The 15,964-nt window shown below is 45.9% G+C and overlaps 1 protein-coding gene across 4 annotated transcripts in view; it reads right to left on the reverse strand.

Moving 5' to 3' along the window:
* Positions 1–15,964, reverse strand: part of STX18 (syntaxin 18) — a 127,121-nt gene that overhangs the window by 40,115 nt on the left and 71,042 nt on the right. For 2 of the 4 annotated variants that reach the window (XM_036991028.2, XM_036991034.2), the window contains 3 exons: positions 4,855–4,970; positions 2,753–2,830; positions 2,522–2,588 (listed from right to left, as the gene is read on the reverse strand). The exons of 1 other annotated variant lie outside the window; for it this stretch is intronic. In XM_036991028.2, coding sequence (XP_036846923.2) covers positions 2,522–2,588; positions 2,753–2,830; positions 4,855–4,970 — 261 coding nt within the window. Of the gene's footprint in view, positions 1–2,521; positions 2,589–2,752; positions 2,831–4,854; positions 4,971–5,845; positions 7,112–15,964 lie in introns of those variants that run through there. One more of the 4 variants, XM_036991040.2, reaches the window with a different exon arrangement.

Here is a 15,964-nt window from a genome sequence, read left to right on the forward strand (position 1 = left end):
TTACTGTCTAAATGAGAACAACTCCCGTCTGGCTGATCTTAATTTGTTAAAGCCTCTGCTGAGAACCAGAAACTGAGGAGGAAGCAGCAAAGCCTCCTCTGACTCGGCTGGAGTGCCTGTTACGTCTCAGGCGTCAGGGTCCGCCCAGGACAAGGAAGCAGGAACTGGCGTCTCTCCTGCCAGTGGGTGGGGGACCAGGGACCACCACCCCATTGCAGTGGGAAGTCACACATCTTCAGAACCCTACCTTTCTTCCAGAACTTGCTCTTGGCAAATGTTGCCCCCCCACTTCCCCAGGCCCGGACTGCTGTCCTTCTTTCCAGTTACTTAGCCGTGATCTTTTCTCCCAATATCTAACACAAAGCCTATAGTTTGAGAAATCTGCCCTGGTTGTCCCAACATTCAAATCTTAGTTCAGCTATGTGACGTTGGACAAGTAACCAAATTCTCTGAGCCTCAGTTTCCTCTATAAATCAGAATACTATTATTTATTAATAGAGTGGTTGTGAGGACGGAATGAAACATACTGCCTGACACATGGTAAATGTTTACGAGTAGGTAATAGTCGAAGTTAAACAAATATTAACTGCTCACTGCAAGTATTTCACCTATCAACTCGTTTTATTCTTACAATAATCCAACAAGGTAGGTATTAGGGATTTTTCCATTTTACAAGTGAGGAAACCAAGGCACAGAGAAGTCCAGTAGTCTTTCCAAAGTCACACAGTTTATAGATGGCAGAGCCAGGATTTCAACACAGGTCGTCTGGCTGCAGTCTGAGCTCTCAGGTACTACGCCATGCTTGTTGAGAGTACCGTTTCCCTCTCTGAACTTGCTACTGGTCTCACTCATTATGACATATACTGATTAAAGGGGCTAATTTTTCATGCCTATATAGCAACCCAGCCTGACTCTAAGCTCCTGAGGGCAAAGACTTTATCTCTTGCTTCTCTCTGGCTATTCTCACAGTGTTCTGTGTAATAAACACTATCTGCTGACAGAAAACCTGACTACTTACTATCCTTCATAGATGTTTCTGTTTGTTGACATTTACAAATTCAAATCTATTTCACAAATGTGTAAAAAAGAGTGAACACAGCAGGCCTAGGACTGAGAAAGTCCTGTTTGCAAGCTTAGTCCTTGGCTGGTGTCTGGGAACTTGGGCTTTAGGAGGGTCCCCACCACTTCACTAAGAGCGCCCACTGTACTTGAACTGCTGTGCAAGCAGTGTGGTGGTTCATGCTGAACACCCATTTTCCTTCTGAGAGTTGGTAATTCTGGCGTGTACCGCTAGAAGGTGCCTATGTGACCAGTTCCCAATAAAATCCCTGGTCAGTGGGCCTCCAATGGGCGTCTGTGGTGCACACCCTTTCTGCGAGCTCTCACTCCTCGCACCCTGTGTGACTGCACTGCGGAGACCTCCGGAGGCCCGCTCGCGAGTCCTCTGCACACGGCCCTGTACCTTTTCCCTTGGCTGCTCTGCAGCCTTTGGCTGTAACAAGTAGCTGTGGGGAGAACTGCGCGCTGAGTCCTGTGAGTCCTCCTAGTGACTCACCTGACCGTAAGATGGGATTGGGGACCCCAACACAGTAAAAATTAGGAAAACTTGTCCCCAAACAGAATATCCTGCTACCTTCTGAAAGAACAACCTAAAATGTTTGCAAGGCCACTTTAGAAGTGGTCAGGAGCTGGAGCTTGGACCCAGCACTCCTTGCTCATGAATCCAGTCTCAGCCGGGCTGGGAAGATGTGCAAGGGAAGTGGCTTTGAGGATGCAGTTCATGCACTCTAGAAGCTGGCATGCAACCCTACAGGGGGACAGAGGGGGACAGGCAGGTGCTGGGGAAATACTGAGGTCTGGTTTGCTGTTCCTGAGTGTGTGGCCTTGGGCAAATCATTTAACCTGCTGAGTCTTCTTGTCCTCACCTGCAAAAGGGGGTTCATTAATAGCACCTGCAACACATAGGGGCTGGGGCTGTAGCAGGGTGTGCACTCACGAGACCCTGGCATCAAGTGATGCACTGTTGGGAGGGAGGGGCACGTCATGGGTGCCCCGAGGAAGACCTCATGGAAACACTGGTTGCTATGTTCCAGCTCCTCCCTCAGGAAAACACTCTCAGAGGCAGGAAGGAGGGGCATGGGGGTCAAGGAGACCGAGGTAAAATGGCTAAAACTGAGCCAGCCTCATAAGGTTACTGAGACAAGACAGGCAAGAGCCTAAACTTTGGACCAACAGCCTGGGCTCAAACAGTGGGACCTTGGGAGTTACGTAACTTCCCAGGCCCCAGCCACCCTGTCTACAAAATGAGGATAGTAACAGTCGCTGCCTCACGGGATGGCTGTAAGCTAATAACATTCTGGCACAGTGCCTAGCACACAGTAGGTGCTCCAAAGGACGAGCTACAGTATTTTGGGAGGAAATTCAAGCGCTGTACATCGTAAGGTGTTAAGTGCTCTGTGAACGTCAGTTGCTACCATTATCACTATTACTAATTAAGGATACCAATGGAGACAATACTTACAATCTTTTCTTGTCCACCACTCGTTTAACTCGGATGGCTCTTTGTTCTGAGTAAAGTTTACATACTCCTGTTGCAAGGGAAAATACCAGAACAGAGACCATTTAAAACTGCTTCCAGGTAAAGTTATCATTAAATATAATGATACACTGTAGTCTTCAGCTAGCAAAGCGAAATTTTGCATCACACCTATTGTGAAATGCTACATTTGACCTTTAAGATAAAATGAAATACTTTTTAAATAATCTTCAATGAAGTCCAAAACAGCACTCCTGTGCTCCTTCACTTGCTGGGAATGTATCTCCTTGTGGGCTGTAACAGGAAAGGACAGTATTCAGGTCTTTATATTCAATTACTTTGAAGAACAATTCATCAGCTTCCTTAGAACAGTTTCTTTATTGAAAGTATTTTTAAAAATACAGCTATTGGGAAGGGAGGGATAAGGGGGAAAACGGGGCATTACGATTAGCACACATAATGTAGTGGGGGGAACACGGGAAAGGCAGTATATACAGAGAAGACAAGTAATGATTCTATAGCATCTTACTACGCTGATAGACAGTGACTGTAAGGGAGTATGTGGGAGGGACTTGATAATACAGGGAGTCTAGTAACCATAACGTTGTTCAAGTAATTGTACATTAACGATATCAAAAAAAATACAGCTATAAGTCTTGTGTCAAGTGACATTACATTTTTAAGAGAGTAAGATTTATCATGCTCTGTAAAAGGTAAAACCTGTAGGAAAACTACAGTCAAATCATTTATGGTTTATCACAGAACTAGGGCTCACGTTCAACGTGGCCCCCTCTCAAGTGCTAACCCCGTTTGTACTAACAGTGTCCAATGCTCAAGCAGACCTTCAGGTCACATGTTTAAATCAAACCCCAGCCACACACACACACACTCCTCCCCCACGCCTGTCTGGGCTGTTGCTCAGCACGGGATACTACGTTCCTCACCACTCAGTCATTCACGCTCTGAGGGGTCCTCGGACACTAAGTCAAAACTTCCTTCTCCAGGAATCCTTCCTGGACTCTCCTAGCCACAGGGTGCCTTTCTTTGGTGAACAATCACATCTTAGAGTCTGTGCCATTTGTTGTGGGGGGACAGCTCCCATTTATTGAGACTGAGTGCCTACTATGTGCAGACTCTCTGCTAGGACTTTACATACTGCTCATAATGCAAACAATCCAAAAGGCAATTATGATTACATTTACTTTGCACACAAAGGAACTAAAGTTCAGTGTTCACAAGCAGCCCAAGGTCACATGATTGGGTACTTACTGCTGGTTTTATTAACGTTCATTTATTTCCTAGGTTATTTCAATGAATGAGTAGGTCCTTAAGGGTAGGGAGCTTGATTTATGTTTTATTATAGGACTGCTTAACTTGAGATTCACATGAGAGAGTCAGCAGATCCATGAAATTATACACAAAATTTTGTGTATATGTATATTTTTCTGGCAAGAATGTTTGCAGTTTTTATCAGATTCTCCAACTGGTCCCCTAGGGTTCTAACAGAAGATTCCCAAATAAGTCTACGTGAAAAGCACAGAGCATCTGGCCACTTTGAACACTACACTATTTAATGTAATCTGTGTCTGCCTAAGCAAATAAAAAAAGAATCAAGGGAAATACATGACGCGGGATGCCACCTCAGTGCCTCAATAAGAATGAAACATCAGTGAAGGTGGGGTAACATTAATAACCCTAGCACCAACTGTGGTTCTAAGCATGCTGAAGAATTTAATCAGTTCTCAGACTAACCAACCCTCAGAGATAGGTTCTACAATTATCTCCATTCTATAGATGAAGAAACTGAGGCCCAGGGCAATTAAGTGGTTGCCCAAGGCCCTGTGACTAGAACATTGTGAAGCTTGGATGTGTACATAAGCAGCCGTGGTTTCAGAGCTTTCCTCTTAACCATGAGAGTTTGATACTAAAGAATACTTTATAACTACAAGTACCGGGCTTGGATTACCCTCCCTCCTATCCACACGCCGGCAACCACTGCCCCACTAAGTGCCACACAGAACACAGGCACGCCAGCATGCACTCACAATTTGTCTTCTTTGATCCTGGCCCCTTAGTGAATTTGTTTCTGTTTCAAGAGGTCCTTTCTACCACTCTCCTTCCATTTGTTTACCTTGAATCATGAGCTTTATGCTGCTTTTAATGGCTCAGATTAAAATATTAACCAGAAAAAGATGTCTTAAAGTCTCAAAACCTAGATCTAAATAAGAACACAAGAGGGAACTTTAACTGGCTGTGCCATATGAATCTCGTGAGCACTTCATAGCGCCGTGGCTGTCTGTACGCATCTGTCACCTCACCTTGTGCTCTTAGGTGCTGAATTGCTTCTGAGCAGGTCCTCATGAATGTCTGAGCATCCTGGTCTATCTGGTCCCGTTCTGTGTCTGTCATCCTCCCATATTCAGACATGATATGGCTAAAAAGACAGAGAGGGGTGGGGCAAGAGGACAAAACTACAGGGAAGCAGAAGCGACCGCATCATGTAGTCTGGATGGGGTGCTGCAGTGCCGTTCAGGCTGAGGCTTGAGGGATGAGGAGGATCAGGCCAGGCGAAGAGGTGGCAGAGGCTCCCGACAGTGGGACCGACACATAGGGGGCCCTCCGGTAGAAAAGGCTTCCCGAGGAGACCAACACAGAGCAGGCCAGTCCCGCGAGAGGGCGAGGCCAGCGTGGGGAGGTGCTGGGCTGCAGCACGTGATGCCTTATTGGGAACGTGGGCTCTGGCTTTGAGAACAACAGGACGGCCACTGAAGGCTTCTATACGACACAATGACAGAATCTGATTTACATAAGAACATCCTGGGTGCCGCACGGAGAAGGATGTGGGGCGCTCTTTGGAGGCTCTTGAGATATATGTGACAAGCTGTTGCAAGCTGACATTTTTTCCATGTTAACAAGCAGTCCTCAAAACTCAATAAAATAACTTTTAGACACATTTCATTTCTCGTGATGTTAAGTTTCAAAACTCTAAACTTACTGAGCTAGTAAGGGAGCTCACTTTCAGTGATACAGCAGCTGGAAGCCCAAGTATTAGTTATGTTATCTGCTCATCTTTGTAAGATCTGGGCAGGTGAGGCAATGTTATTATTAACAGTGCTGCTAAATAGCCTAAGTGAACACTCTGGACATTAACAGCTGCAATTTAGAATTACAAAATGTCGAGTGAAAAGGGACCTTGGAGAATGTATGGACTCAGATTCTTCGGCTTCCACCCACCAGCCCCACCAGCCACCCGGCCTCACTGAGAATAAATACAAAGCTCAGCTGCCCCCATCCCCACCTTTGACCTACTTCCTGTCACTCGTCCTGTCCACTGCACTCCAGCCACGCTGGCCTCCTTGCTCTCCCCACGGAGGTCCGCATTTTCCCTTCCTCCGATCTCTGCCCAGATGGCCTGATCTGAGCCGGCTTCCCTGGGCTGGCCCCCAGCACCCGCCGTCCTGAGTTCCGTGCCACCTACTCAGTTACCTATTAAGTTATTGTCTCTGGGCTGCAAGCCACCCTTCTACACTCTGCCCTGTGACGCGAGGGTGCTGGGGCTCTCCGAACCACATTGCCACTCTACACTATTCCTTACCTGGCCTTACTTCCCTTTACAGCACTTACCGCTCCTGAAATAGCTGTCTCTCTCTCCTCCCAGAACGCAAGCTTCATGAAAGCAGGGACTCTGTCCCATTCATCTTTCTTTCCCCAGCATCTCAAATGGTGTCTGCACACAGTAGGTGTGCTAACTGTAGCAGAGCACTTAGTATGTGCCAGACACTCTTCTTAGTGCCTTATGTGTATCTTATTTACATATTAATCCTTGCAACTCATTCACTCATGCACTTATTTACCAGCCCCCTATATGTCCAGCCTCTGATAGGGGCTGGGGATGAGCTGAGGAAGGCTCATTGGGGGCCCCACAGGGCACACTGCACCACAGGGGAGACTGGCACAGAAGCAGGGAGCATGAGAAACCGCTGTGGGTGGCACTGGTCTGCAGCTGGGCAGTTTGTGCAGGGGAGGTGCCAGTCATGCAGAGAGGAAGACTGCACAGAGAACCATGGGAAAGGACCTGCTACAAATCCCCAGCGTGCAGGTCATGGCTGGAAAGACCGCATAATGCAGGATCTATACCAGGACATATCTGAGAGTGAAGGGGCCACAGGAGTAAACTGGGCGGTCCCCACAAACTGCACGTCACAGCTGCGAGCCTCTGGGGCCCCTGAGTTACTTCAAGGAGTGGCATACCACATGCACATGGAGTGTCTATACTGGATGTGTATGGCTTATGTCTGCACTATTTTTCAAAGGAATGAAGATGGTATTATGATATTACACATTTATGTAAAATGGGTAGTGAAATCAATCAGCAATGGCAGTTTCTCTAGTATCAATAGGTTTCCCTAAAATACAATGATCATATGGAAGCAACCTAAGTGTCCATCAGTAGATGAATGGATAAAGAAGATGTGGTACATATACACAATGGAATATTATTCAGCCATAAAAAGGAAACTATTTGCAACAACATGGATGGGCCTAGAGGGTATCATGCTCAGTGAAACAAGCCAGGCAGAGAAAGACAAATACCATATAATTTCACTTATTTGTGGAATATAAAAACAAAGCAAAACAGAAGGAACAAAACAGCAGTAGACTCATAGACACTGAGAAGTAACTAGTGGTTACCAAGGGGTGGGGTTCAGGTGGGCGGTGGGGAAGGAGATAAAGGGGCACAATAATTCGCTATCACGATGTACGTTAGTCACAGGGATGGTAGTACAGCATGGAGAATACAGTCAATGATTCTGTGACATCTTTCTATGTTGATAGATAATAACCATACCAGATGGGGTGAGGATTTAATAATATGGGTAACTGTTGAATATGTTTAAATTTGAAACCAAGACTGTGTATCAATGATACTTCAATAAAAAAAATACAATGATCATACAGAATACAAAAATTCCACTATCAATTAGAAACAAGTTTTTGCAGTAACGAATCTGGCGATAGCCGCTAAAAAATTTCAGAGGAATCTGCATTCTGCACGGGGTCCCCTGTGGGGGCTGGCCTGCAGGCAGGCAGAGAGACCCCTGAGGTCCTCGACCACAGTTCAGAGTCTAGGAAGAGATGAAGAGCCCATGAGCCAAGGCCATGCTGGAGGGGAGAGGAGACAGCCCAGATCTGACAGGGATGTAGTAGGTGCTTTGCCCTAACTGCATGTGGGGGTAAATGAGGGGAGGCCTAGGACCCAGAGCACAGATGGCAAAGGCAGAGGTTAACGTATCGGGCCACACAGGGATGCAAAGCTTAGGACATGACAGATGAGAAGACGGAGCAACCTGAAAGAGGGGCCAAATTCTTATTTTCTGTGACATTTTAAGGACAGCACTGGATATATAAGCATTTGAAACATATTTATCAACAGTAACAAAGCCTTGCTAGTGATGTCACCCCAAATTAAGTATCACAATAACAAAATTATTACTTCTTTGAAAAGGTTAATTATCTGGCAAATAAATTCCAAGAATATATTTTCTCATAGGACATACATATGTAAATTTGTCAAGCTTTATTTCCTTTATGCTGCACAGAATAATTTTATTACAGAGCTTAATTTATCTAAATATTTGATTGAATGAAAGGAGACTATGATAGTTATAGGTTTGGATTAGTCAATTTACTTCAGGGAGAAAGGAGGGAAAACTAGGTATTAAGTTTATTCTGGGCTCAGAAATTTAAAGGAATATGCTTTTTTAAACCATTTAGTTTATTGGTATGATAAGGGCAAGTTCATACAAAATACCACTGACATTCTGCCTACCTATTAATTTATCATGCAATTAGATACTTCCTGAGGATAGAGCAGAAGAGAGGGTAACAAGTTATTTTACACTCTGTTCCCAAGGTCACTGACACAGGGTGGACACAAGCTAAAGACTACACTCTTACTTTGCTATAAATATTAAATATGGCAAGTATATACCTTGCCCCTAGTATATGCCAAAAATACTTCCTGAAATTGAGCTGTTAATGTTTGTGCTACAAACATAAACAAAATATAGACCCTGTTCTTAATAAACTATATCACAATATGTAACATGTAACATGTATAGCTGAGCCTTGAACAATGTGGGGCTTAAGGGCACAAAGCCCCCATGTAGTTGAAAATCCACATATATATTTTGACTCCCCCCCAAACTACTAATAGCCTACTGTTGACTAGAAGCCTTACTGATAATAGTCAATTAACACATAGTTTATATGTTTTTATATAGTGTATTCTTATAATAAAGTAAGCTAGAAAAAATGTTTTTCCAAATTGTCACAAATCTCCAAACTATTTTCCAATATATTGAAAAAAATCCACATATAAGTAGGTCCATGCAGCTCAAACTCGAGCTGTTCAAAGGTTAACCATATGTGCTTATGTATCATAAACAAAGACTAACAGCTACAGAACGCTTCCATGTGTTAACACCATTCACTGTTCTAAGTGTTCCACGTATACTTACCCACTTAATTCTTAAAATTCTATGAGTGGGTACTACAGTAACTTCCATTCTATACATGAAGCAACTGAGGCACAGAGAGGTTCAGCAACTTGCCCAAGTCACGGAGCGAATACTTCACAGAGTTGGGATTTGAACCAAGGCATTCCTGCCCGAGTCTATGGTCTTTACCACCACGCAGGGCACCCCTCACGCCAAAAAAGGCAGGGGAGTTCAGAAAAGGGGCTGCTTATTTCCTACTAGCTGATCAGGATGAAGGGGAACCGTGCACTAAATCCTAAAAGGCAGGCTGCAGCTGTTGGGAGGCCAGTGCAGACGCTCCCAGTAACAGAATGGAGTCAGGAGAGAGGGAGCCTGTCTGGAGAAGAGCCAGCACTCCGTTTGGCTGGAACACAGCACAGGTAGAAGCCATGGGTTCTTGGGGGGCCTTCAGTGCTAGTGGAAGGAGCTTTAGCCAGTGGAAGGGCTCAGCCTGGGGAAGATAAATGTGGCAATACCACAGTAGGTGGAACGGAGGAGGAATATCAGACAATAGGTTATCCAAATGAGGCAGAGAGCCCTGCTTATCATCTTTGTATCCCCAGCACCATGGAACAGGTAGGTGCTAGTAAGTTTCTATTTAATGGAACTTTAAGAAAGGGACAATGGCAGAGCCTGGGTGGTAGCAGGGGACCAGGAAAAGGCAAAGGATGGAGATTACAACTGTCAGGAACAGAACAATGCTGGAAGCAGAGCATCAACAGACCCCAAGATCTGGGGTCTGGGTGAACAAGATACAGTAACAGAAACAAACAAACAAACAAAAAAACAGAAAGAAGGTAAGAACGAACTCAAAATATTTAAGAAAGAAAGAAACTGCTGCTAACACTTGTCCTTATAATGCAATATAAAAGGACAGAAGTAATGTTCTTGAGACCAAATGGTCCATGAGTGACACTTTGTTTTGAAAAAAGGAAACCAGGGCAAATGATCTTACAACCCTTGAGTAATGAAATCTGGGGAAACTAAAGGAGAAGTTCTACCATCTCTCAGGGGGAAAGGGAAGAGTCATTGTGGCTACAAAGCTGGGTTCTGGAAGGATGCTAGGAGTGAGTGGGAAGCAATGAGACAAGACCTGCGTGGAGTTGGAGCTGAGATGGGAGAGACCAGTGGGCCTACAGAACCACCGATGACCGGCTCCCTATTTAGCCGGCAGACCACACGCTGGCCCTCTCATGGTCACCCTCTCAATGGCGCCCTCCTGCTGCCTGCCAAGTGTGCACAGTGTCCTTGCGGCGTGTGCTCCCACTCTCCCGGACGGCTGTCCCACGTCCTCCCCACGCTCCTCAAACCTCTCCAACACCCCACCCCAGCTCCAGTGTCAGTAATGACTCCGCTTCCTGTTTCTTCCCTCCTCGCCTCCCTTCCGCGGGGCCCATGGGCCCTGCCTTCTCTCCGGCTGCTCTGGGTGAAGCGTCCACTTCCGGGCTCTGCCCCTCCGCCTGGACGTGAGGCTGGCCCCACCAATTCTCTTTTCTCTCCCCTGCACCTTCAACCTTAAAAGAATTCATGTGTGTGCACACAGTGAACACTGCACGTGTTAGTTACTAATATACGGATTTTTTCCTGTTGACTGGATCTTTCCTAGCCACATACAAACATGGTATTATTTCTCCCAACTTAAAAAAAAAACAACAAAAAACCTCTTAGCGCCATGTCTCCTTCCAGCCATTGTCCAATTTTTCCTCTCTCTTCAGCAAAACTTCTCTAAGAAGTTTACCCCCGAGGTCTCCATTTTCCTGACCACTTTTCTCGAACCCCGTCTCAGCGGCCTGTACCCTCATCACTCCACAGCTGTCCTCGCTCCCACGGCTGCCATGGCCCCTGCACTGGCTCGGACGCGGCAGATGGCTCCTCTCCTTGGCTGGTTTTCTTCCTCTGGCCACCATGACACCACACTTCCCTGTTTTCCTCCTACCTCATTGACTGCTCATTTTTCAGGCTCTTTGTTGACACTGTCGTTCAGCCACCCCCACCCCTGCTGACCATTTAAGGACCCAGTTCGTGGCCCAGTGTCTGAATCTCTTTGCTGCCCACACTGCTCCCTGGGTGAGTTTGTCTAGTCTAGTGGCTGTTCTGGTGTGAACAGCACCTTTACGCTGACAGGTCCTAAACTCCTATCTTTAGCTCGGACCTCTCCTTGAACCTGAGACATAAATGTCAAATGCCTGCTCAGCATCTCCAGATGTTTGACCCGCGTGAAGCCCGAGGCTGACCTCCTGCCTGCCCCCTGCGCACAGTCCTGCTACAGCCTCCCCCACTGGCACCAGCCGCAGGGCCATTCCTCCGGGCAGCTCAGGCCCCGCACCTGAGTCATCCTGACTCCTTTTTCGCTCCCATCTCACATCTAACCCATCACAAATCTTACTGGTTCTACCCTCAAAATATTTCCAGCAGCTGACCTCTTGCTATCACGCCCACAGCTGCCCCTCTGGCCCCTCACCTGGCCTGTAGCCACCTGGCCCGCCTGCTGCCTCTGCCCCGTCCCTGCTGAGCCCACTCTAACACACTGGCCATACTGACCCTCTTACACAGTGAGTCAGACCCGACCAATCCCCCTCTGAGACCTTCACCGGCTTCCCACCTACAGTAAAAACCGGGAGCTACAGATCCCTAAGGTGCCCGAAAGATCTGGTTCTTGCTCTCTCTCCGAGCTCATCTTCAGCCATCCCCCAGTACCTCCTGCCCCGCCACACTAGCCTCCTTGCCGTTCCTTGGACATTCCAGACACACCCCTACATCAGGACCTTTACACTTGCTGGCTCTTTTCTTACAGGAATGTTCTTTCCCCAGGTATCTATATAACTGATTCTTATTTCTTTAAAGTGCTAACTCAGTGTCCCCCTCTTACTGAGGCCTTCCCTAACCTACGCTTATAAACTTGTGTCCCCCTAACATTTTCTAACTACTTTCCCCCTTCTTCCCTCCCCCTGAAAGCACTTACCTTGCTCTAACATTCTATGTATTTTACTTACTTTGTTTCTTGTCTGTGCTCCCCCTGGAAAAAATTTAAGTTCCACAAAGTCAAGGACTTTTGTCTGTTCACTGGTGTATCCCCATCATTAACAGCAATGCCTAGGACTTACCAGGCTGATAAATCAGTAAGTCAATAATCAAATAACTTTTTGAAATACCGGATTCAAGGCCTGAGGATGACCTAGAGAACAGGCTTGACAGACAGCTACAACTGTGCTCCTTAATAGGTCCCACCCCGACCCACTTTACCCCCACCCCCAAGACCTGCAGGCATCCAAAGCTTTCCCTGGAAAACTTAAGGCAGGGGACCCATCCAGCCAGGTGACAGGTCCCTCCCAGAGAGAAAAGGGAGGAGAAAGCATTGGGGTCTTCTCAGTCCCAAACATCAGTACATCAGTCCCCTGCACTTCCTCGGTGTGGCAACCTTCCCACTCCCCAACCCCAACTTCCACATTTCCTGGGGGAGAGTTGGAAGGAGAGAAGTAGGCCACTGGGCTCCTGAGGAACAGCTAATCCTCCCCTGGATGAATCTGAGGAGCAAGAGGGAACCATTTCCCTATCGCAGCACTCCCTGGCATCTTGTTTTCTTAGATGGTTTGGCTGAACATGGTGACCACACAGAATGCACGCCAGCTGAGGTAGATCAATGCGGGGGGTGGGTGGGGGGAGTGAGGGTGGTGAGCCAAGGGGCCATGAGCCTCGTGCTCATCCTTAGGAGAAACTGTCTCACCAGATGTCGAGGCTAAGGGGTCAGAGACAGAAACACAAGAAAGGTACTTACTTCTGATTGAATATGTACCCTGCGGACAGAGCAGACCTATAAATAACTAATTCAAAGAACATTAGATTAACATCTTCCTACTCTATATTTTGATTTAACAGAAATTCAGCTCAGTGACATTGAAAAGGTCTAAAGGTTAATTTGACAAAAGTGATTACCCAATTAAAAGGTGATGTTCCTTTAGGATACAGTCAGTGTACATTAACCTTTTAGGAAAATGGACAGTGTGGTTATCCGATTAGTAACAACAGAAACCATAGAGTTTCTCCCCCAAGTGGTACTGTTTGGTTGCCAGGATACTGTAGAAAAGGCACATCTACCAGAAATGGAGAAATTATTTTTAATTAAAATCATTCAAGAGATCCAGCCAGAGGCTACAAAGGCTACATGCTGTTCTATTCTAGCAAAATGTCATTATTAAAAAAAAATAAATGGGTCAATAAAGTCTGAGCTCTACATTATGGAAAAAATTACAGCCTCCTAATTATGTCAAACTAACATAGCCTTATGGGTTTGAAGGCAATATTTCTCTCAGTTCCACCATCTACTCCATCCAAAATGTTCCAAGGAGCAGGCCAAGGCCAGCACATTGCACTGGGTGGTAGAAGTAGTCGAAGAGAAAGGCTTTCAACAGTCCGCCACCTCTGGGAAGGAGGACTTGACAGGAGGAGACAAGGTGGCCCTTCCCCATCTGGAGAAAGGTAAGGGTGTTGAGAGGATGCTTATTCCCTGGTCTACAGAACAACGCCCCTGGTGTGACGCCATAGCTTCCTCGGCCTCCTCCTATACCCCCTCCATGGGCAGAGGAGGGACATCTCTGATTGGTAACCTGGGAGAAGGACCTGGGCACAGACAGGAACAGAAACACGCACCTAGCCACAGATCCTTCCTCTCGCCACCCTGTCTCTGGGGTCTGCCTGCTTACAGACAGCTCTGTTCTCTCTCTCGTTCGCTATAAGGGACCTGCCCCAGCTCTCTGATTCAGGGTCTGCAACTCTCCAGTGGCACTAAAGGCTGAGTGAGTCTGTCTGATTCAGGAGCCTTCAATAGGCCACCCACTCACAGACCTAAGCGTTGCCTACTACCCATGATTTCATCAGCGATGAAGCTCGTGACGTGTATCTCCCTCATGTTGGCCTGACTCCTGCATCCCATCTCTCTCTTCCTCTCCCTCCCTCCTACCACCCTCTGGCAGGAAATAGAGGTGTTTTCTTTTTATGACTGACCACTCCCTCAGCAGCATCATAGCTCAAAGGGTGTTCCAATTCAATTACCCTTCACTAGTGCCAAGAACTCTCCCACATCTCATTTAATCCTCCTTAGAACATTATCCACATTTTTTAAAAAAGGAAAACAAGCCCAAAAATGTGAAGTGAGCTGCAAACACTCACAGGATTAATAGTTGGCAGAATTGGGACTGGAACTTAGGTGTGACTGACCCCAAAGCCCGTGCTCTTTCAAAGGGACCAAAACAGGAGCAGGAGTGGAACTCTGCATTAGTGGGTAGTGAACAGCTGCAACTGGGAAGATGAGTAAACGACTGAGTCTCCATAAGGGGTGTGGCATTGCTCAAGACTAAGAAAGGCCCCGGAACTACCATTCTCTGATGCTCAAGCCACACACTCTAAGTGGCAGAGCAGATTTGCCCCTGGGATGCTGGCCCTCATTTGCTGCCATGGCTGCTGGGAAATGAGCAGGCTTAAGTCACCAGCCCGCTATACTCAGCAGCGTCAGAGGAGAGGGCTCAGAGGTTCAAAACTATTGCAAAGTGACTGAATAAGCACCCTTATACACAACCTTTCTGCAAATCTATTGCTTTTCCTTTTTGCACTGCATTTTGATTATATTGTCTTGTTGAATTTCCCAACTCGCTGGCCGGTGTTGATCACCTCCACTGTTAGAGCAGGGTGTTTCTGAAAAGGGCCAGAGAGTAAATGTGTTAGACTTTAGGCCATTTAGCTTGTCACAGCCTCTCAACTCTACACTGTAGCACAAAAGCAACCACGGATAATATGTAAATGAATGCACACAGTGGTGTTGCAACAAACTTTGTTTATGGATACTGAAATTTAGATTTCATATAATTTTCACTATAATATAGATGGTAAAATATTATTATAATTATGCCCCCCGCTCAGCCATTTGAAAATGTAAAAGCTGTTCTGAGCTTACAGACTGTATAGAAACAGGCAGCAGGCTAGATGGTTGCAAACCCCGGCTTTAGAGGAAGACATTTGTTTCACAGATTCAAAGACTTTCTCAGGTTTACATGGCTATTGGGGTGGGGGTGGGGGTGGGGGATGGCTTGAACTAACCCAACATTCAAAGCATTCTCCTCGCTGGATGCCTTTTCAAGGCTAAGGGACGTTAATGGATTTCCATGAAAGACCTCTAAACTATTTTTTAACCTAAATTGTCAGACACTAAAAAAAGAAGCTGGACACTGACAGGTTTTGGGTAAGTTTTCCAAAGTTGCTGCAGCTTCTATTTTTAGGGACTACAAAATTAGTATTTGATACACATACACTTTTAGAAATGAAATTTACACTGCCACCTAGTGTTAACCAACTATTTTAACTGAGAACTTAAAATAAGTCTTGGTAGTATGCATTAGCATGATTTTAGTACACTCCAAAATTATACAAACAAAATACACTTCAAAGCATAAAGTTGCTATGTTGTTCAGGGAGACATAGTGTCAGGGATTATTTAAAATTCATCTCACATATCATCTATTTTATACTTTGTGAGAAGGCTTCTGAAGAACAAACACTTGCTTTATACAGATAAAATCCCAAAAAGATGCTTCTAATGAAGGCATTTCATATGTTCAGTCCAACTCTTTCACTAACTTACATGGGATACTTGAAGCCGAGGCTTATGGTAGACATGCGATAGTGAAGCCAGGTGCAGGCGGAGGTCAGGGAAGAGCAGGAGACAGGTTATCTGCATTGCGAGGTTCCTGTGTCTGTTGGGTACTACAGTCTATTTCAGAAACTTTTGGAAGGCACTATAAAACTTTTTTCTCTTTTTAAAAATCATCCTAACCAAAACCCTCCCTAGAGAGCTCTGTCTCTCTAAATGGCATTACTGTATGACATAAAATCCCTTCAT

The sequence above is a fragment of the Manis javanica genome, chromosome 5 (genome assembly GCF_040802235.1).
Source record: "Manis javanica isolate MJ-LG chromosome 5, MJ_LKY, whole genome shotgun sequence".
Taxonomy (NCBI): domain Eukaryota; kingdom Metazoa; phylum Chordata; class Mammalia; order Pholidota; family Manidae; genus Manis; species Manis javanica.